The sequence below is a fragment of the Myotis lucifugus genome, unplaced genomic scaffold, assembly GCF_000147115.1.
Source record: "Myotis lucifugus unplaced genomic scaffold, Myoluc2.0 scaffold_52, whole genome shotgun sequence".
NCBI classification, from domain to species: domain Eukaryota; kingdom Metazoa; phylum Chordata; class Mammalia; order Chiroptera; family Vespertilionidae; genus Myotis; species Myotis lucifugus.
The window spans coordinates 6728134-6751731 of NW_005871100.1; the positions used below are offsets into that span (position 1 = coordinate 6728134).

Sequence of the window (23598 nt, forward strand, 5' to 3'; positions counted from 1 at the left end):
GGAATTGCCCTCTTCCCAGGAGCTTTGAAAGAGGAAAGAAGAACAATATTAGTAATGTCTACCCCAGGCATCAGAAGCTCAGAAGGCAGAAATAAATTAAGGCATGATCCCAGTCTGTAAGTCCAGCTGGAGAGAGAAACATGTTAATAGTATTGTAATATAGTTTTACAAAACTGTGCTAAAAACAAAATACATAGCATGATAGCCACTATGATAGAACAGAAAGTACCTTAGGAGCACAAAGGAGAGAATTTACCTCCCTGGGCCTGGGAATGAGAGGAACACTTCAGAGCAGAGGTCACATGAGAGCTGGGATTTGTGTGTTCCCCAGGTTCACATCTACATTACGCTGGTAAGGGTGGTATCTAATTTTATTTTATGTGCTGCATAACATCTAAACTAGTAATTTGGGACACAGCTGAAAGAAATAGGCTTATCTGTTCTTTAAGACCTCAAGAAAGACATGAGAACAGTCTGTCAGCAATAGAACCGACCTGCTGGGTGACATGAAATACAACACACATAGTTGGCGACTTGTAATGAGCTACTTTCACTGAGTGATTATGCTGCTGACAGTTCTTTGATCTCAAAAATTAAACTTGCTGTTACAGTAAGACAAGAACAAAGCCAAGTGTGAAATGACAATCAAGGTTAGTTATTAGGCAACAAAAGTTGCATATGCAGCACTTTGATTTGCCTAGAGATTTTGACATATTTTACATTAGATATGAATGTGGGTGGTGTGTTAACAGTGCAAAGAGTTTGCTTTATAGACAAAAGAAGACAATCTCATTCTCTGGTCTAATACAGCCATATTCCTGTCCTTTTTCACTGCTGTCACCCCACCTGCCCTCTTGCTGGGCCTTCATCACGCTGGACAGACTCCCATCTCAGGGTCTTTGTACTTGTTTTCTCTGAGACTCTCTTTCTCCAGATACCACTCACCTGCTTGAAGTCTTCACTCCAAGGCTATTCTCTCAAAGAGGCCCCCTGGCCACCTACTTAAAATTGTAACATTTACCTTCTTCTACTGTCTTGTTCATATACCACCTTCTAATAGAAATAATTGATAATTAACTTTTTATTTTACTTATGATCAGTCTTCTCCCACTAGTATGTAAGCTACCCCAGGGCCAGGATTATTCTCTGTTTTATGCATGGTTATATCCATAATCAGTTAGACCAGTGGCTAGACCATAATAGGTTCTCAGTAATACATGTTGAACATATGGGGGATTTTTTTTCCCCCATAAAGAACGGTACAAAAAGTTGTATACTTACATATATTTTTCTTCCACAAAGCCTCATCGTTTTTTAAATCAATAAATATTGTACAGCACCAATACCATTCCCTAGGGGAACAAGATTGAGGACCATTTAAGGAGCTCATAGTCTGGTGGAGTAACTTGTCTGATTCTGCGTAATATTTAATTAAATTCAGCAAACTTTGGAGTGCCTACTGTGTGTCAATACTGAATAGGGTTCCTGCTCTCTAGAAGCTTCTCTTTTTTGGTGGGGGGAGGAAATAGGCTAGGACTTAAGCTTTGTTCCTTCACATCACAAACTTGCATGAACACCTTCCCCATTGCTGTTTGGTGCACTCCAGTGGCTCCCTGCTTTTCTCTCTCGTGAGGCACATGAAGGGTGGTGTGCACATGCTAGGCCACCCCATGCTTATATTGAACCCTCTGTCAACAACTGGTGGATTATTTTTCCATTAGGATGCTACCAAACAATACATGAAGTTGGTCTTCACATCTTATTCTCCCACCCAGAAAGTTATAGTGAAAAAAGATATTTTAGAAAAACAATCTGTTTTGATAAAAAAAATTTATTTCTAAACCTCAGTTTAGAAAACTCCACTTATTACTAATAAAGCTCTATGGCATATTGCAACTAAGTGTGTCACGAAGCCTCATTTAATAATAATTGGTTTAGACGCTCTACACTATAAGAAGGAGAAAGGAGATCGAGCTCGATTAGCAGGGTTAAAGGGGATTACTGGGCAAGAGTAGTATTTCAGGACAAGACTTAACTAGTTGGTAAGACAGCAGAGAAGAGCATGGCCTGTGATAGGGGATTTGAGGGGTGGCCTGGCTGAGGCAGGATAAAATTGGGTAAACAGAGGGGATCTGGAAATTGAGGGAAGGTGATCAGTGATCTTGAATTTGTTTTTGTGTTAACCTTGTGAACAGAAATGGAAAAATCTGTTCATATAGAGCAGGAGTCCTCAAACTACGGCCCGCGAGCCACATGCAAATACAAATATTGTATTTGTTCCCGTTTTGTTTTTTTACTTCAAAATAAGATATGTGCAGTGTGCATAGGAATTTGTTCATAGTTTTTTTTTAAACTATAGTCCGGCCCTCCAACGGTCTGAGGGACAGTGAACTGGCCCCCTGTTTAAAAAGTTTGAGGACCCCTGATATAGAGGTTGCCAGATTTTGTATTTAATGCCCTGCTAAAAAAATTTTTTAAAAGTGGGATCCTACCATATGACTCTCAACCTCTTTTTATTTTCCAATATAAAGATTGAAAAAGACTCCATCGCTCCTCACATTCCATAAGAGAAAGCCATCTTAGCACAAAAGCAAAAAACCCCCACAAATACCTAAAGGACTCCTATTCATAATTAAATAACCTTAATTATAAAACTGTTTATTAAAACCTTCCTCCATTGTCCTTATTCTTATTGTGCCCTCACATAGACATTTGGGACCCCCTTCCCACCATACATGTGTGGTTTCCTGGGACACAAGAAGGTTGAGGCTGTATGTGGACGTGATCTAACAGATGTAAAATGGCCATCAGAGGGGTTTAGTCTAGGCCAGTGGTCAGCAAACTACGGCTCGCGAGCCACATGCGGCTCTTTGGCCCCTTGAGTGTGGCCACGAAGTTTCAATTGCACTGTACGTGCGCGCCCATACGTGGTATTTTGTGGAAGAGCCACACTCAAGGGGCTGCAGTTTGCCGACCACTGGTCTAGGCTTTGGTGTACAGCCTGGAGAAGGAGAGGTGGGAGGCAGGGAAGTCACCTGGAGGGTTGCAGTTCAGGTGCTTGGGGCTGAGGGCCTGTTCTAAGGGGGAGGCATTGGGAATGAGAAGGCTGTGAGTTGGGGAAGGATGGGTGCTAGGATGTAGTGATTTTTTCCTGTGTTAACGGACAGCTAAAAGTCAGCCAGCACTCAGAGTAAGTTCCTGGGGTTAAGAGAGCGATAACTGTTGGAAATATGACCAAATAGAGACAACAAAGGTTATCCTTATTCTACATAGAAAGCCTCTCAGATTCCTGAGACTCTTATTTGAGAAACTATGAGAAAGAGTATGTATGTGTGTGTGTCTGTGTTTAAATGAAGAGCTGCCTCTATGTGTGTGTGTGTGTGTGTGTGTGTGTGTGTAAGTCAGCTTATATAAAGGAAAAAGAGGGAAGGGGGTGCTTTTTATTTATTTGTTTTAAAAAATATATTTTATTGATTTTACAGAGAGGAAGGGAGGGGGATAGAGAGTTAGAAACATCGATGAGAGAGAAACATGGTTCAGCTGCCTCCTGTACGCCCCCCTTACTGGATTTCGAGCCAACAACCAAGGTGCATGCCCTTGACCAGATCTGAACCCGGGATCCTTCAGTCCGCTCTCCCCTGAGCCAGACCGGTTAGAGCGGGTATGCTTTTTAAGTAACTCAATGGTGGTATTTATCTCCAGGACACTTTTTGAAGTTTCAGTTACTTGGTTTAGGGAAGGAGAAACGAAATGGCTCCCATTCTGGTGCCTCCCCTCAGAGCCCCTGCTGCCCTGGGGCCTCCATGGAGCCGGAGATGGATGCCCCCCCTCGCTCCCTCCCCAACACGTGTCCTCAGGCTGCATCTGCTCTGTGCCAGGTCCCCACCTTCAGTGCCGGATAAGCGGTGTGCCAGCTGCCCTCAAACCCAACCTTGGTTTAGGCGGAGGGAGATAGGGAGAAGATAGCTCTTGTGGGAAGAGAGGCAGCTGACTGGATACAAAGGAGAGTGTTTATTTCTTCTCATCACTCCTGACTTTCTCCAGTTCTTAAATTTCTCTGCATGTGAAGTCCTGGGAATGGTGGCCTGAAGATACTCATAGCTGCTTTTCACAGCAGACTCAGGTAGAAAGAACATTGCCAGCTTCTGTAGCTGGCCACGCGAAATCCACCTGCCTTCTGCTTGAAATTGAGAACCAGGAACACTTCTATTTTTTCATAAATTTCATGATCGCTGCTTCCCACCCTCTAAGATGAGGACTTGGCTCAATTACAAGACAAGTATGTGCCCTCCTCCCCCATGTCTACCTCCTCTCCCTAGTGTTTCTCAGGTAATTGACTTGTTATTGGGCCAGAGTACAGTGCAGGCTTTTGTGTTCACCTAAGCTTGTCTCTATAATTGGATTTGGGACGAGTCAGTCAGGGGTCTTGATTGCAAACAGAGAAACCAACTCTGAAATTACTAGAAAGAGATTGGAGTGCAGGTTGACCTGCAGAATTTTTGGAGGCTGGAGAGGTAGGCATCCCAAGGGGCAGGAACCAAGAGCGTTTACAGAGAAGCCACAGAATGTAGGCAATACAAGCACCAACGCTGAAACCAGCCAGCTGGGTTTCTTTGCCGCTCACACCTGAATGACCATGGGAAGTTACTTACACATTCTGTGCCTTCATAGGTAATTATGAGTAGTGAACACATTAACATTTATAAAAAGTGCTTAACACAGTGCCTGGCAAATGATAAACAGTATGTCAATGTTTGAGATATATATATATATGTAAAATAGTGTATGGTACATAGGTATTTAGTTGGCAGATATATGCCAGATTGCTCTCTAAGCTACAGAGAGTCTATGTCCGCCACCTCTTCTTTGCTCACATTGGCTTTACCCTTATTACAAATTGTCAACCTTTGCTCAAGGCTTTGTTTCAGTTCTTTGTGGTTCCCTCAGAAACATCGATTCTGGAACATTATTAATGACAGAAACAAGTAGAGATACCAGTCTGTATTTGGGGCTTTAGTTTCACTTTGCCACTGTAGGGGTTTAGAGCCAGCCACCCCAAGATGCGCCTCTGTGGTGTGCGGATTATTTGGAGCTAAAGGCAACTGAGACCCTCTGGGCTCAAGAGAAACTTCTGAACCCCCACCCCCAATTACCTAGTGCGATTTGAATTAGGGGCCTTACCCATAGTAAGAGATTGTCAGAGATAACCTATATATGGCAGGGCTAAATTACCGATTACTGAATATGTGCTCACCCTATAATTACCTTCTGAATCCCCAGCATGCTTTACTTCATCCTCAGCCCAGAATGTCTTATCTACCTCATTTTCCCTTTTTTGCCTGGAACGCTCATGTATGTGGGGGGTCTCTGACTCTCTCAGGTATATGGAGGTTCCCATACATATGTATATATTTAAATTTTGTCATTTCCCCTTGCTAATCTGTTTCATGCCTATTTGAGTATTAGAATAGCCAAAAGAACCCTTGAGGGTAGAGGAGAAAGTTCCTTCATCCACCACACTGAGGCAGGACAGTAAGCAGCTAGGAATATTCTGTGACAAGTAGGATGGGGAAACTGAGGCAGATGGCTGACTCAAACTAGCCTCATCCAGCACCCCAACTCACCTGCCTCCTTCGCCCTTGCGTGACCACTCCCTTAAGCATTGGCCCTCAGCACCAAAAAATCTTAGGAACAAAGAACAAAGCCTTGGGTCTGTTGACCCCAGAGACAGAGTTTTGGTCAACCTAGAGATCACATCTAGGCCTCAGTTGCATTTCAGCTCTAGGCCCAGAAAAGCAGCAAAGCCAGATGACATATGGCTGACATCAGGACCTGAGGCAATGACTAATGACCCCCTACCCTAGTGCTGACCGATCAGTAAAGACCACGACCCTAAAAGGACACACCTGGAAAGCTGATGAATATTCTACTGAGCCCTGGCTGGTGCCACACAGTTGGATGGGCATCATCCTGTGCATCAAGAGGCTGCTGGGTTCGATTCCCAGTCAGGGCACATGCCCAGGTTGTGGGCTTGATCCCCAGTAGGAGGCAGCTGATCAATGTTTCTCTTTCTCCCTCTCCTTTCTCTCTTTCTAAAAATCAATAAAAATATTTTTTAAAAATTCTACTGAGATCCTCCCATAAAATTCCTGCCTTTAGAAAACAAATAAAAACCCTAAAGCAAAGAACCCAGCTCCCTTGCTTGCAAGTGCTCGCTCTCTCTCTCTCTCTCTCTCTCTCTCTCTCTTTCTCTCTCTGTCTCTCTCACATACACATGTGTGCACGCATTCACACCTTCTTCAGGCATGTATCTTTGCTTTCTTTCTCTAAAGCTCTTCTTTGCCTCTGGAACTTGTTTCCCAAGTCCACAGAGTCCAACTGGCTCATTTTTTCTGCCTCTACTCTAAGTAAACTTCCTCTTGCACTAGAGTTCTTGGCTCTGAATTCTTTCTTTGCCAAACTCAAGAACCGAGGTCGCTGAACCAAGAGCCCATCTCGTAGGTAACAATATCACCCTCAGTGATAGTATAGTCAATTTTTCATCCACTTTGTCGTTGTTGTTTATTTGGCACTATGTTTTCATGATCATTAGTAACATCCCCTTTACTCTTCCTCCTGTTGTTTTGTTAAATTATAAACCGCCCAAATGGAAACTCTTGTAGAAGATAAACCATCCAACCTCTATGAAGATTTTTAGGAGCCCCCTTCTTTTTAAAATGTAGCAATAATATTTAATGATAAAAAATAACGGGAGATATTTGCAATACATATTCCTTTCCCTTGTCAATTTGGTTAAAATAAAATTACATCTATTCATTCTTTTGCTAAGATACTCTTTCCTTTAAGTAAGATTGTTGAGTGTTGGTTATTCTGGCAAATCATAATATTTATTTATAGAGATGCTTTACTTAAAAAATCAATGACTAAGTATATTCCATGCATTGAATATTCTATTTTGGGTCCCACGATTACTTGATTATCCTCTCTTTTTCTGCACACAAACACATATAATATCTAAATATATAGTCATGCAGTTCTGCCTGATTGTGAATATGTAGATATGTAAGTACTTACAATTTTCATCTATTGAATATTTTGAAAATTCAAGGAGCTAAAATAGTGGAAGTATTTTTATTGAGAATATGAGAAGTGCAGAATCATTATAGTGGAATATTAGCATTTAATATATATATATATATTATATATATATATATATATTAAGGAACTCAGAGTTTATCTCATTGGCAGGCAGTATAAGGAGATTATTAAAAGTGTTTTGTTTCAATTATATACATATGTATACATGTTTATGAGACCTGGGTCACCATATAAAATGAATTGCTTATTGTGGGTTGCAGTCAAAAAAGTTTGAAAGGCAAAGCTTTATTTATTTATTAATTAAGTATTTTCATTGATTTCAGAGAGAAGGCAGAGGGAACAGAGATATAGAAACATAAGTGATGAGAGAGAATCATTGATTGGCTGCCTCCTGCACGCCCTGCACTGGGGATTGAGCCTGCAACCTGGGCATGTGCTCTGATCGGGAATGGAACCGTGATCTCCTGGTTCCTAGGTCGACGCTCAACCACTGAGCCATGCTGGGTGGGCAAAAGGCAAAGATTTAAATAAAGAGCCACAACCTCTTCCAGTTGTGTCTCAGTTCAGCTTGTGGTGGGCTGCTCCCTCAGGCATAGAAGAGTGTGAGTAAAAGAGAGACAATGGTTGAAGATTAAATGCAACACCTAGTGGTTAATAGGACTGTGATTGTGTGGAAGTGTTTGCTATCCAGCTGGAGATACATAGGACTTAAGTGGGAGTTATGTGGAAGGAACTGCCTGCCATGAGTCATGGAATTAGTTTATAATTGGAAAGCTTTCAAAAACAAGTTTCCCTACGTGTGTCAAATGTAGTTGGTAATAAGAAGTGGGGATTGACTTTTGAAAACCTTTGTTAGCATTGAATCGGCTACAGAAATGTGGGTGAGAGTGGAGGTAGGAAGTGCTTTGCCAGGAAAGAGCCAAATTCTGTTCACTGTAGGGGGAACCACCCTCATTTTTACCTTCAGATTTAAGGCTTTATTTATACCGATGACTTTTTGTGCTGCATTTAAATACATTTAAAGGAAGAAAACATGGGCACACAATTGTGTTAACTCCTGGAGCTTCATTTTCTGGTACTTACACTTCTGTTTTTTAATATATATATATTTTTATTGATTTCACAGAGGAAGGGGGAGAGAGAGAGAGGAAGAGAGAGAGAGAGAGAGAGAGAGAGAGAGAGAGAGACATCAATGATGAAAGAGAATCATTAATCAGCTGTCCTGACTGGGAATTGAACTAGTGACCTCTTGGTTCCTGGGTTGACACTCAACCACTGAGCAACACTGGCCAGGTTTAGAGGCTCTTTAAAACCCCCTTTCCTCTCAGGGCTTGAGAACTTTGTCCCTGTCTGCATGGGAGGTCTGAGTACTGACAACATTCTCTTGTCTGGAACTGGAGAGTTGCCACTGGGGATTCAGGAAGGAAAGTCATGGACAATGAAGCCCATGAGGCTGGGATGGAAACGTAAACTCTTATGGCTCTGATAAAGCCAGTGTCCTATATGTGAGGATCATAATTAATAAAAAAATCAATGTGCAATTTTCATATCCAAGAGAGGTGAATGCAGTGCCTGTATTCTGGGGCAGAGAGGGAGTTTAGATGTTACTAGAAAGTACATTGACCGTGTGCCTTCCTGTCACATATTAAGTGTAGCTGTTGCATAATCCATTGTGTATCTCTCATTCTTCCCTTGGAAGCTGATATCTGACCTGGCTTTGTGCAGACAATTAAATTCAAACACTGGCAACTCCCACATTATTGATATTTGATGTTGGGGTATTTACTTCCTCAATTGTTTTCTTTGGATGCCGTTAGCGCTGAGTATTCAGAGGTTAATGGCCAGAGAAAATGATCCTAAACCATTCAGCATTTTGGCCACAAAGCAAGACATTCTGAGCACTGATGTTATTAGAATAGGAACTTTGGGCAGAGTCTGATTTCTGACCCATATATAGGTCACAAGGGCATTTTGAAATGGAAGGGCTGGCCCATCCCTTCTTGCTGTGCTGTTCGAAATTTCCCCACGGTAGCCTCTCCTGGTCTTCACTCTTCCTTCTTCTCTCCCGGGAGCTCCTTCCACTTGAGCTCTGTGCTCTCCCGTGTTCATGTCTCTTCAGGGCAGGCTGAGAGTGGCTAAAGGGACTCCATTGAGCAGAAAGGAGGAAGGAGTAGAAAACTGTCCTATCTTCTTGGCTCTTTACCTGCAGGTTTATCTTACTCTCCTCCACCCATAAATACACCTACATTAGAGATAACTGAAGTTTGGATTTCTTTCTGACTGTAGACATGTTCTTAACCCTTTATGTATGAAGAGGTGCCCTTTTCATCTGTGTAACTTGTCCTTTTAGGCTTGGAGGTGGAGGGTAGTGGGATGAGTGGGGTATCTTGCTTTTAAGGTAGATTTTTTTCTGGTTATAAAAGTAATATACTTAATATAGAAAAGCTGGAAGCTTGGAAAGAACCAAACATCTACCAGTAGCTGATCACACAGAGACCATTGTTCTTAACACTTTGGAATATATTCCTTTCTACTTGTTTGAGTTGACCTTGAACTGCCTCTTCCGTTTTACTTAACTCCCCGCCCCTCCACTTTCACCAAAATATTTCCAAGTGTTACAAGATCTTTAAAATATTTGTAATGGCTGCATAATATTTTGTCATGTACCTGGACGAGGATGTGGGAGGGGCGGAGTTGGATGGAGCTGGAATGGTGGTGGGCAACAGGGAGCTCTGGGAGGCCGAGCTGCTCCGCGGACCACACTAGGCGGAAGGGTGTAGGTCACTGTTCCCAGCACTGAGATGAGCTGAGCCGGGGCCTGAGGAGGGTGCTACCTCCCAGGTAGTTTTAGTAGCATTCTTGATGAGCAGGAGGATGGATTGGCAGCTGCTATGGTGAAAGGGGAATTTCCAGAGGGAAACCAGGGATCCCCTGGATTCCAGAGCATCTGAAGGCTGCTATGGTGACCTGTGGGTGTGCGCTTCGTTTCTCGCTCTGGCTGAAGGGGTCACTGGTTCTGTTTGCTGGGACTCTAGCGGTGCCAGAGTAGAAAGCTGGGGGTGGGGGAGGCGGAAAACAGCCTGAAAGGGCCTGTCTGTGATGATTTATTAGAGAAAAGAAAGGCTGTCTAGACAGGTGAGAAGAAGTCGTTTGGTGGGAAGGTTAGAAGGAAGGTGATTCAGTGGAGGCAGAAGGAAACCGAAGTCCGTGTCAAGGCCCTGGAGGGTGGAAGCGCGCAGCCGCCAGCGTCAATGCCGCCTGATACTGGTCAGGCTTTGCCAGGTCTAGAGAGGGGCCTGGGAAGGAAGTGACCTCGTTTGGAACCCTGCACTTCATGGAATCTGGTCTCAGGAAATTAAGAGAAGCGATTGTTAGGGTGCCATCTCTGGAAACAGTAAGAAGAAATGTGAACAAAATGTGAATGAAATTCTGATGCTATAGTATTCCTCTTAGAATATATTAGGAAAGTAAACGGAAATGAAAGAAACTCCCGTGGCTAAAATGTGAGCTTTCAACGGACCTTTGGTTTTAAAACGACAGGTACAGAGAGGAAGGAGGCTGTGTGACCCAGGATAAGTAAAGTTTCACTAGCCCGTGGGACTCAAGTGCCGGCTCATGGCGGGCTCGTGAAACAAGCGAAGGCCAGAGAAGCTGAGAGTTTTATGTGTGCTCAGAGCAAGAAAACAAGGAAGGCCTAGGCCTCCTCCTGTGGCCTAGGTAAGATACTGACCAGTGAGATGACACTATTCTTATCTCCAGCAAGAGAACGATTTTTCAAACTGGAATTGCACAGATAGGCAGTCACAGCGCCCCCACCTGCGCTAGCTGACTTCGGGGGAGCTAGAAATGTGGCCTTCCGTGGCACTAAAGTCTGCCCGTGGGTCACCGCCCTGCTGTAAGGATTACTGCTAATCGTGGAGGGTCTGTGTCGTAACCCTGGCATTGCCAGTGTCATGAATTTCATAAGTTATACCCGGGGTACTGTAGACTGCTAAGGTTGATACTCATCCTCTCACATCCTAAAATGAATTATGAACTAAAAGATTTTGGAGCGCCAAGGAAGGTGAGTAGTAATAACGAAAAGACAGTATAAATTGGGAATGAATGCCAGGATTCCCACTTGGCAGTGTCCAGGTAGACTTTTGTTTATATGAGAATTGACTATCCCTAGAATTAGAGAGGGGTGCGGCTTTGAAGCCCATAGAAATCGTGTACCCACTTGGGCACAGATCATGGCCCCAAGAGCCTTACTGATTCTGAGTGAGCCCTTCCAGACTCCCGAGTATGGGAAGTGGAACTACCCTGTGGGCTTGGGGTGAACGGAAGGGCCTCTGTCCAAAAGACACTCCTGGGAATGTTGCCAGCAGGACCGTTTTCTTTCTCCAAAATCCTATGCCTATGGTCTCTTCTGACCGACAGAGAGGAACCTGGGGTGAGAGGATGCTGCCAGACCTCCCCTGGCCTTGCCCTCACAGGCCCACAGATGAAGTTGTAAATATCCAAATGGCCCTTGGCAGGAAAAACGTTCCCCACCCCTGATTTATATTGTTCTTTAGATTCCACACAAAAGTGATATCATATGGATTAGATTTAGTTTCTCTTAAAGTCGCAGTTTCCTAAAACCCATGGAGGCTCGCTATAGACACTCGCTCCACATGTGACACCTGAGACCGAGTTGAGAAGTGACAGGCACGGTGGTGGCGGTGGCGTGGCCGAGGTGGCAAAGGGTGTCATAGATTTCCAGGCGGAAGCATCCTGTTTACCATGTGGCCTGAGACTCACCGGGCAGTGCGACCCTGGAAGAAAGGTCAGCCCTGGGACACACTGTAGAAGGTACCAGATTCGCAGAAGGTCTGAGGCCCCTGGGGTTGACAAGGCTGGTTGAGAAGAGGTGGCACACACATGCAATGGAGCCTGGAGGTTTTCTATTTTAGGGGCAAACAAGTGTTAGAGCGTTTGGGGGAAGAGCTAAAGCATGGGAGTCTCAGGGCTTGGGTGGGCTTCTTGCAGCATTTACATGGACTGAGGAAGGGCAGGGTGTGGAGATGTGGAGAAATGCAGGGAGTGGGGGTCATGGCAAGTGCTGGGGTGAGAATGACACGGTTTGCAGAGTAAACATGACAACCTGCCTCCCAAATAAATTCTCGAAAAAGCCCTCACAACATTCAAATATTGTTTCAAAAGACAGCACCTCCCTCCTGGGGGAATGCTGCCCGGCCTTCAGCGTGTTACCATCTGCGGCTGCACCTCCGGGTGACCCTATGTGCCACGCAGGGTGTGTAGGAGGGATGGGCAGCAGGGGCCACGTGGACAGCGAGGGCGTTGACTGCTCCGGTAAGGACTTGGAACATTGTCAGTGAGCATTCAGGAAAAGTAAACCGTGGTTTTTGTGTGTATGTTTGTTTGTTTTTTAATACATTTTTATTGATTTCAGAGAGGCAGGGAGAGGGAGAGAGAGAAACATCAACGATGAGAATCACTGATGGGCTGCCTCCTGCACGCCCTCTACTGGGGATTGAGCCCACAACCCGGGCATGAGCCCTTGACTGGAATTGAACCCAGGACTCTTCAGTCCACAGGCTGATGGCACGGTTTGACACTCTATCCACTGAGCCAAACCAGCTAGGGCAACCGTGTTTGTTTTTAATATTTTTTTGAAATTCTCACCTGTGGATATTTTTATTGATGAGAGAGAGTTATCAATGTGTGAGAGAAACATTGATTGGTTGCCTTCCGTGTACACTCCCAACCAGGATCAAACCCGAAACCCAGGCGTTTAGGTGTATGCCCTGACTTGGAATCGAACTGGCAAACTTTTTGGTGTTTGGGACGACACTCGACCAACTGAGCCACTCGGCCTGGCTGCGTTTGTTTTTAAATAACTGTTTTACTTCTTAAAAACAAGGTGAGTCCTAGCTGGGTGCTCAGTGGTTAGAGCTTTGGCCTGTGGACTAAAGGGCCCCGGGTTTGATTCTGGTCAAGGGCATGTACCTTGGTTGCAGATTCCATACCTGGCCCAGGTGGGGGTGTGTGCGGGAGGCAACCAGCCGATGTATCTCCCTCACATCGATGTTTCTCTCTTTCTGTCTCTCCCCATCCCTTCCACTGTCTCTAAAAATCAAAGGAAAAAATGTCCTCTGGTGAAGATTAACCAAAAAAAAAGAAACAAAAGAAGGGAAAAAACCAGGTGATATGTGAGGAAGTGTTCCAGGAAGATTAATCTGTTTTGTGTGAAGGTGCTGGAGGCCAGCGAGAGCAGGAAGCGAGTAGGGTCATCCTGAGGTGCAGCCGCAGAAAATGACACGCTGAAGGCCGGGCAGCATTCGCCCAGGAGGGAGGTGCTGTCTTTTGAAACAATATTTGAATGTGTGGGGCTCTTTCGAGAATTTATTTGGGGGGAGGACAGAGGCCATTACTTTATTGTTTGACTCTTCATTTTGAAATAATTTTGGACTTAAAACATTGTACACATATTACAAAGAGGGTTCCCTGATAACCACAGTACAATTGTGAAAACCAGCATTAAAAGTCAAATACAAGAACTCAGTCAAATTTCGCCAGTTGCCCCACTCAGGTCCTTGTCCTGGTCCAGGGTCAGTTTCCTTTGGTCTCTCTCAGTCTGAGGTTGCCCCGCCATTTTGTTGTGGTTTTTATTTTTGTTTGTTTGGTTTTGCTCTTTCATAACCTTGACTATTTTTGCAGAGTGCAATCTAGTTATATAGAAGCATGACCTTCAATGTGGAGTGGTCTGATATTTTCTCATTAAATTCAGGTATGCATTTTGATAAACATACCATAGGGTATCATATCAGCAGGCAAATGATGTCAGCTTGTCTCATGATTGATAATAACTTTTATCACATTAAGGTGATGTCCGCTGAAAAGTTATCTTTTTTCCTCTGTGCTCATTCCTGTCTTCTGGGGAGACACCATGTATCTCATTGGACTGTATCCATGTCCTGTATCTCATTATACTTTTCCCATACATTATGGCGTCCGCTGATGATTCTTGTCCACAACATTTAGCACTGTGGTGTTTGCTGAATGGGGACCTCTGTTTTCCTCTTTTTATTGCATGTAGTCATAGAGTTACTGCATAAGGAAGAGCTCCCCCCTCAAGAAAACATTTACTTATTCAATTATTCTACCTGTAAGTACTCATGGATATTTACTCTGTGAGTTATAATGTAGTAGTTTATTTTGCTGCTCAGGTTGTCCCCGATTTGGCTAGTGAGAGCTTCTTCGTGTTGGCTGCTGTGGGAAGGGCTCATCATGGAGTCCAGGTCTGACTGGTGGGTTGGTGTTAATACAAGTCAAGTTTCCAGTGAAAGGTGGAGATAAGCAACCTGGTAATCTGACTGTGGAACCACATCTTTAGTGCCTGATTCCTAAATGTTAAAGGCTTTTATGGGATTGCATTCAGCGAGGAAGCCCACCCTGTCAGGTGACACTGTTTTCTTGCTTTTAAAAACAGTGAGAAGAAAGGTATTTTCCCGAGGATTGGACTCAATCAAGTGGATGGCGCCTTTGGGTTTGTTTCGGTTGTACCTGTTGTGTCCATATTTCCAAGAATCTGCAGCTTCTTGCTGATTTATGTCCCTAGGCAGGCGAGATTATGCAATACAGGTATTCCTAGAACCCTCTTTGTTTTTCTACTTTAGCTTTTAAGTGGGCAAACATGTTTATACTTGAAGAGTCCTTTAATAATGGGAAGTGAAAATGAAGCCGAACGCCATGGATGCCATGGGAAGGGAATGCCCTTTCAGGAGGTGTGAGGGTGCCGTGCTGCTCTGAGGACGTGCAGGCATCGTGGCTCAGGGCCGTGTCTGGGCTGGGGTATGTAAAACACAAACCACACCAACAGGTGCAGCGTGGCGAAACACTGGCTCTTTGTTCCGCACCAGCCAGACTTAGAAGCTCAGCCGCAGAGCCCGGCGTTATTGGTCAGATGACTTATTCCTCTGCTGTGTTGTGAACTCAGCTTGGAATGTGATTGAGGCGACGACGTTTGAGGATGCTCCAAACCTCCTGGCTGTAGTGGATGATGAGAGGTTCAAATGGCCCATTTCATCCACTGATTTTGACAGTTTTTCTCAAACCCGGGTTAGAATTGCCTGGGGAGATTGGCAGAAAGCAGCAGGTACTGCTAGAGGTTCTAGTTCTGTGGCCTGAGGTGAGGCCTGAACACTTGTTTTGTTTCGTTTGCTTGTTTTAGTTTCTTAGGTGGTTCTAATTCATAAGCCAGATCTAGTGGATGCTACTTATGACGTCCTCATGCAGTTAAATGTACTCGTTTGTCACATTCCTCTTAAATCACCACATTCTAAGTTAGAAGATACATATATGGGGCAGTAACTAAAGATAGACTTAAGTTGCAAACTCGAGTGAATTTCTTAGCCTCTTTAAGTCTAGTTTTGTCATCTGCAAAAAGGGATTAATGATCGTACCTACCTTATAGTTTTTGAAGGATTAAGTGATATGTTGCATGTCAAACATTTAGCATAACTTCTGGCACATACTAGAAACTCAATAATTTATTTAATTATTTATTATTATTTTTTAACCACTTGTTACTTAAAAAAATTTTTTTAAATCCTCACCCGAGGATATGCTTATGATTTTAGAGAGAACATCGACTGGTTGCCTTCCCTAAGTGCCCCGGCTGGGACTCAAACCCGCATCTTTTGGTGGGTGCACGGGACAACCAAGTGAGCCACCCGGGCCAGGGCAGTTGTTGTTGTCGATGACATGTAGCGTCTCACAGGAGAGTGGTAGCTTTGTCTCAGTCCTGGCTCTGTAACGTCCCAGCTCGGGGGCCGTAAGTAAACGTCTTAATTTCTCTCACCCTCAGGCCTCTTGTCTGTAAAAATGTGAATAGGTGGGTACAGTGACTATTATGGGAAAGTGCTCAAGACCAGGGGGGGTGCTCAGTAAGCATTTCTGCGACCTCCCCTTTCATTCCACACAGCTTAGAGCCAGGGAAAAAGTGCTTTCAGGAACATCATGGACTTTGGTGTGGCCAGGCTATGCTGAGAAGATATGATGACAAATGGCCTTTGTGGCTGTGACTGGCTGCTGGGAGCAGGTTCCTTGGGGAAATGGTGACCAGAGCTTGCAGGAAGGGAGTTGTGGTGAACTGCCCTGCCCTTCCATGCCATCAGTTGGCTCCTGTCTCCAGTTTACATTGTGCTTAACTTGTGATGACAATGTAATTCTCAAGCCAACATAGTGGCTGCGACTCTGTCCTTTTAAACTTGACCACGTTTTGATTGAGAGGTAAGTGTATCCTGTGGCTTAAAAAGGACCCACTGTCTTAGCACTCCACCAGACCGCCTACCAGATCACAACTTTTCTTGTCTTAGTCCATAATCTCTTACTATAGGTGCCCTCCAGGTACTTATGGAGCTTTCTGGCTTCATAGGATTGTAAGAAATCCAAGTATACTTATTCTACCTTACATCTACTGAGAATGGCAAAAGGACAGTGGCTGAAGGTGATAGAAAGTTGTGTCCTGAACTGAATTCTCAAGTTATCAATACACTTGGCGGTTCTTGTTGGTGCCTGTTTGTGATAGAGCGGGTCCCACTGCTGTGGTGATGGAAGGATTTAGCCTTTCTCCTTTGAGTTCTCTCTCCCCTCAGTAGCCTAAGTACTTGAACTCAATCCAAGGAGTGTATTAAGATGACCTTTAAGAGCTGATAAGAAATGTGCCTTAAGTCTATCGTATAGTTTACCAAGTTATTTTTAGTGACTGGAATGAATTTCATGCTTGGTTCACACCCAGCCTCACAGACTATTACAGTTTAGCTTTAGTGGACACCTGACTCCAAGAAAACATAAAGGTAATATCTGATTGCTAATCAATTATCCTTTTGAGTTATACCGTTATTTTTTTCTGGAAGCGAATATTAAAGGGTTGTAATTTTCTAATACCTGTTTAAAATATGCAGTTTGCCTAGAATCATCTAGGAAATCCTTTTCCATGGTTTCTTAAAATGGAAAGGAGAAGAAATAAATTTGAATTATAATCTGATTTTATTTGTGCTGTTAGCAGTCTTCTCTCTATGGTGTATGCATGTCTTTCATGAAAGACTCATGGCATCTAATGTAAGTAATTCTAGGAAATTGGAAATAAGGGGGGATCATTATCTTTTCTGGGCATTGTGTTTATGAGGTGTGATGGTGAAGGTGCACTGTCAAGGGGGTTCTTGTAATGCTCCCAGGTAGATGCTGACAGAGCATGTTGTGAGGTGATTGGGAGCAGGGAGCCGCAGGTTCCTGTGAGCTGGCCCTCTGTTGATGAAATGATGCAACAATCCTATTAAAAATGAAGTAACGGATGGATTGCTCCTCCATGTGCTTCTTCCGTTAAGTCTTCAGCACCTGCTATTTTTGCAACAGCTTACATAGAGTGGCCTCTAAAAAAGAGAGCGTAGTGATGTAGTTATTTTAAATGTAAGAAATCAGGACTTTGCGGAGATCTGCAGAGAGCTCTGCGGCTCCCCCAGCTCAGCGGAGTTCGAGAGCTGCTGACCAGGGGCATTGATAAAACCAAGCTCCCCAGGGCCCCGTTAAGAGAGGGCTTGGCGGGAGTGTCTGACAGCAGGTCTAGGTATTGTGTCCTGTAAAAGGCAGTTCTTGTGTTGCTCTTGTGGGTTCCCTGTGGGCCAACAGCTTATCTAACGCTGTTATCTAGTCAGCAGGGAAGAATCCCATTGCTTTATTTACTCACCTTACCAATCCTTTCAGACCAGCCATCCAGGGGGGACGCTGCTGTGAGGGGGACTGGGAGGGTAAGGCTAGGGCCGAGACAGGCAGGTCTAGGTTGGCAGCAGAGAGAAAGGAAGCCGGCTGCTTTCTTTTGTGAACGTGCCCCTGCGTGGCTCTTTAGAACTTGTTTCTCCCTAAATGCTTTCTTTTTAACTAGATCAGAGGAAGTATTTGCTTTTCTGAGCTGATCCAGGCAAATAGATGAGTAATAAAGATTGTCAGGTCTGGCCTGCTATATTGATTTTTAAAAGTCGCTCTGTTGAGGAGGGAAATCACTTATCATGATGATTCACCGTCAAATTATAAATCTGGCGCATATGCAAATTTTAAATTGTTCAGTATTTCAATAAGTGAATACATTACCAAGGCTCGGATGACAGAAGCCCCGGGAAGAGACAGTTGGGAGTGGGTGAGACTAGAGCAGGAGGGGGAGGTGGATGGGGATTCAAAATGGCCTCTCTACCTTATAAATGTGATTTTCTTTGAAGCCATTGCAAGTCTTTAGCAGGGTGTACCAATTGGCATTTTTGGGTAAAGCGTCTATATATCTATTTTAGTTTAATTAGAAGATAAGTAGTGTGGGAGGCGTGTGGAGCGGGAAGAGGCGGAAGGGGAATTCTGTCTTACATTACATTTTGGTAGAAGCTTCAGATGCCGGAAAGCGATGATTGGCAGGAGATGTTTTGTAAATTTAGCAAATTCTAAGAAGTGGAGGCGGCAGACTAAAAACCATGGGATCTGAAAAGACAGCAAGCCTAGGAATAGAGGAGAAAGGAGATTTTAAAACATAGGTTGAAAACTCAGTAAATGTTAGTTCCTCTGTTCTTTTTCCTGAATTGGGAAATGGTAATTTCCCATTGTGCTTAAGCACACGTGGGTGATGGTGCTGCCCACTGGATTGTTAGGTGGGAAAAATTAGCTCCTGCATTACCGAGTGGATGTAGAAATGCGAATATCTACAAATAACTGGATAGAAAAATGAACATTGCTGAGCTGGGTGCCGTGAAAGTGAAGCTGTAGGAACGGCCAGCCCTCTCCCCAGGAGCGTATGGATTAGTTGGGGCAAATGCACTCACAGCGAGACAGCCCACAGTACGGACCCAGAAGCTGGCATGTGAACAATCAAAAAACAAAGAGCTCCAAACACCACAAACCCTGGTGGACTGGGTGGGTGGGAGGAGCTTCGCCTAGGAGGTGACTGCACAAAACCTGGACTTGGGAGTCTGGTGGGATTCAGGAAAGTGTCGGAGATTGAGGGCTTTCTGTTGTGGAGAATGGCATGCTCGGAGGTATTGGAGTGGCAGGTTCTTCTATGAGTACCTCTTGAAGAATAAAGAACCCAGGAAGTGCCCTCACCGGTTTGGCTCAGTGGATAGAGCGTCGGCCCGTGAACTAAAAGGTCCCGGGTTCGATTCCGGCCGAAGGCATGTACCTGGGTTGCAGGCTCGATCCCTGGCCCTGATCAGGGCGCATGCAGAAGGCAACCAAATCGCTGTGTCTCTCTCACATCAATGTTTCTCTCTCTCTGTCTCCCTCCCTACCTTCCTCTCTCTCTAAAAATGAATGGATTAACAAACAAACAAGAAAAGAACCCAGGTAGTGAGGTGGAAAGAGACTACTAGTTGCCTGTTGGCGGCCGACTGTGGTGGACCCAGAAGGGCAGGCTCGGGGGGTGTGGGTTGATGCACATAAGCAGTAAGAGCCCCACTGTCAGTTGAGGGGGAGGTTTAGAGACATTTGTGTCGGGGAGGTTTGCAGGGTGGCCTGAGAGGGCGTGACTAGAGGGCAGGGAAATCCATCGTGCAGCTGCAGCAGCGGTTCCTGTGGGTGGGGATGAAAGCTTAGTTAGACTGGTGAACGTGGACAGGAGAAGGAAAGGAGAAATGGAATCAAAATCACATGAAGAACCAAGTGACAAGTACAAAAACACCCCAGTCGTTCTGTTACACTTTTTAAACTTGTGCTCTGTAGATTGGGAGCCGTTTGAATAATATGTCCTGTCCCATTGGAGTGAATGTTAACCAGGTATTTACAGAGTAAAAATAAGGACATTAATGTTCTGTGACTGGAGGTTTAAGCTCATCTGTCGGCAGGGACAACTCCTGGGCCTCCCACTGTTGCGTATCGTGTGCCCTGATGGTGCAACGATTTCTTTCTACTTGGTCCTAATTTTTCCCCTTTTTCTTTTAAAATAGACTCTCCAGAGAAGAATTTCCAATCCATACCTTGAGCACACTTCTTCCCAGGTACGATTCTTTTCTCTCTTACTGTATTTTCTGAAACAGTGATTCGCAGACCCTGATGTGGAATTCTCTAGTTACAGCTGCCCTCTGTGCTCTGATCATGCCGTCTCCTTCACCGGGGTGACACAGCCAGAGTCAGATGAGATGTCCTGATAACTGGGTCAGAATTCAAGATGTTCACTAGACAGGAAAAAAGATTTCTCCATCTTCCACATCCTTTGCATGAATGCATTGCCAATATGGCAGAGTTTAATACATAACATGTTTTCAATTTTCTGTATAGAAACACTGTATTTTAAAAAAATAGTGGGTATTTAACACTGCAAACGGGCAAGGGGATTATTTATACTTACATTTATCTAATAGTAGAATATCTCCGTATGCTAATTGGTGAGACAAGATGAGGACGCCTTTATCACGTTGTGTTAAAGAACCAGTCGAGAGAGAGTTGCGTTTTTAAAACAACAGGAGCCTGGGAGCTTTGTGAGGACAGAGACCTTTTTGGCCTTTTTCCAGGATCATATCCCAGCGTCATTAAACGTTTTCCTGAATGACTGAGGGACTGCATGCTGGTACCACGTCAGGACCAGTCAAGTGTCAGCTGACTTGTACCTCCCTTAGGGTGATAGTTTCTGTCATCTGACTTGTTCACGTTCTTCTTAAGTTTTAATGTGTTAAAAATAAGTCATGTTCTGTCCTCACTTTCTCATAGGGTTGTGTTTAGGAGGTGGTAACAGGAAAATTAAAAAGTATAAGGATGGGGTTGAATCATTCCCTGTTAGGTTATAATCAACATATTATCCATTTGTTTGCTTTGAGCGAAGATTTATATTTTATAGAGGCAACATTTTGTAGGTGCAGAAAGAGTTCACCAAGAAACAAGGGGACAGATATGAATACCTACCGCCTGTATATACGAATTCTCATGATCCTTTACTTATGAAGACAGTTCATTGTCACACGGCTCCTTTGTTAGTGGGGCACAATGCACTCAGAGGAAGGGGCCAGCTATGGGGAAAGGAGGTGTACTAAAGGACATAAGCCTCTCTGGATCTAAGGAATGCCCTCCTTCATCCTTTAAGAACCAGAGACTCATATGCGCAAATTAGGAGATTGAAAAAATTTTTATCTGCTCACTAGAACAGCAAAGTGATGAAACCATAATTCTTAGAATTAACTATGAACTCTGCAGTGGAGCGACCCTTAAACGCAGAGCAGACAACAGCCTGCTATCAAATTGTTATGATACAAGATGTCCACGAGACAGGGAAAAATTAGTTTCCTATCTTCTAAGTCCTTTACATGGATGCGTTATCAATATGGCAGAGTTAATACATAATAAAAATATTCTTTGATTTGCCCTATTGATAGAAACACTCTGTTTTTAAAAACAGTGGGTATTTTACACTAAAAACTTGTGTAAAATACATTACTTTTAATTATAGTTAAAGCCGTTTAGCATATGGAAAATAGCTATTAGAGTTTTATAGCATAAACCCATGGTCGGCAAACCGCAGTTTGCGAGCCACATGCGGCTCTTTGGCCCCTTTGAGTGTGGCTCTTCCACAAAATACCGCGTGCGGGCGCGCACGTACAGTGCGATTGAAACTTTGTGGCCCATGCGCAGAAGTCGGTATTTTGTGGAAGAGCCACACTCAAGGGCCAAGAGCCGCATGTGGCTTGCGAGCCACGGTTTGCCAAGCCGCAGTTTGCCGACCACTGGCATAAACCAATAGCAAAAGTAAAACACAGGTAGCTGTATTTGTAGCTGCATCAGTGTCTTAAGCTTATGGATTTGGTCATCATTTTTTTATATATATAGTATGCTCACAAATTATGGCATGATTGTTCTACATTTATAGGGAATGTTTGTTTTTTCCACTTAGATTTATGGGGAGAATTCTTCTTGTGCAGGAAGAGCACTGAGGAATATCATTATCGTCCAGGCAGCTGATCTGATCAAGGACAGAGCGAACCTCAAGGGATTTTACAGGTAACACAGTTTTCTAACATCTTGTCAGAAACTCTCCTTATGAATAAAAAGTGTTAAAATCTTAAGCATGATCACAGAGAGACAGGCTGTAGGAATAGGCTGTAGATCAGTTGAAGTGTCCTTTTGGGTCACTGGTGATGACTTGTCTCTTCTTTAAACTTAGCTAAGTGTTTGTTGACAGTTGGGCTCCTGGTTCTGAAGTTAGGGTCTGGCATCCCCGGGTGTGGATGGGTTCCTGAGAGAGCCTCTGCTTCCTCTGAGCTGGGATAGTTTAGAATAATTTTATTGGGTGTGTATATAGGTCCCCCTTCAGGGACCTTATCGAGGCTCTGAGAGGACTCTCAGGACCATGGGCTGAGAGAACCGTTGCTCAGCTCGCCAGGTGGGAGGGAGAATCCCCTTGGGTGCTGTGAAGAGCGGGAGTAGGGATGGCATTTCTCTGCCTTGGCTAGTGGATAGGGCAGAGGCGCTAGAGTCAATGGGTGGGTTAGAGGCCTGCTTTAAAGTACAGCTGGACCAAGAGAGTGGGCACTTAGAAAGTTTGGAGCCCATATTTTCATTTTCTGGAGGTTAAAGGAAAAACAAAAGTTTGTTTTTGTTAGTTTTCCATATTATTATTGTTTTTATGTTAAGTAAAGATATTAAACCACACCAAACAATACCAGAAGAAAACCTCAAAAGGAAAAAAAACCCTATCATTTATTTTCATTTTTCTTTCTTATAGCAATGAAATCATAATACCATAAAAAATAGGAAGAATACTCAGAATAAATGACAGCAAAAAAAAAGTAGGAAAGATTCCCAGAATAAAGGTCATTTCTTTAACTAAACTTAGACACGTTGATTTTTTTTTAAAACAAGAACCGTACAAAGTCTTTGGGTTTAGTTGTGAGTGACCTAATAGGATTCATTTTTAAAAATTTTTTATTGACTAGAGAGAGAGATTTGTTGTCCACTTATTTATGCATTCATTGGCTGATTCTTATATGAGCCCTGACTGGAGAGCGAACTCACAACCTTGCGGTATCGGGATGATGCTCTAACCAACTGAGCTCTCAGCAGGGTTCATGGGACTCATTTTCGCTACACATAAGGCTATGTGTAACGTCTGTCATTGCTCTGTTTTGTTTCTTTATGTGACCTCTATGGATATAGATTGAAAAAAGAATGCAGAGATATACATTAGTTGGGTTCATGGAAAGAACCATCCATCCAAGTTAGAACATACTAGTAGGAATAGAATGGGGAAAGAGCATGTGTTTTTGCTATTTCAGATTCCCAATGGTCAGGCCAGAACCTCCCTTCTTTTAAAATCTAAGAACTGATGCATGTTCTGGGTATAAAGACAAAGTGCTAATATGGTGGCCCAGAACAGATCATTTTCATATGTCTGGCAGTGAATTAAGGGAAAGTGTTCCCTATGCACCACGTGAGAATTCCTTTCAGAGCTGGTCTCTGAATAGCATCGCCCCATATACTGGAATATTCGAGATT

General features: G+C 43.8%; 1 protein-coding gene across 2 annotated transcripts in view; it reads left to right on the forward strand.

Annotated features, from left to right (window-relative positions):
- Positions 1-23598, forward strand: part of RAPGEF5 (Rap guanine nucleotide exchange factor 5) — a 196304-nt gene that overhangs the window by 17896 nt on the left and 154810 nt on the right. For both annotated transcript variants that reach the window (XM_023753857.1, XM_014455916.2), the window contains exons 2-3: positions 20064-20114; positions 21998-22104. In XM_023753857.1, the coding sequence (XP_023609625.1) occupies positions 20064-20114; positions 21998-22104 (158 nt within the window). The remainder of the gene's footprint in view (positions 1-20063; positions 20115-21997; positions 22105-23598) is intronic.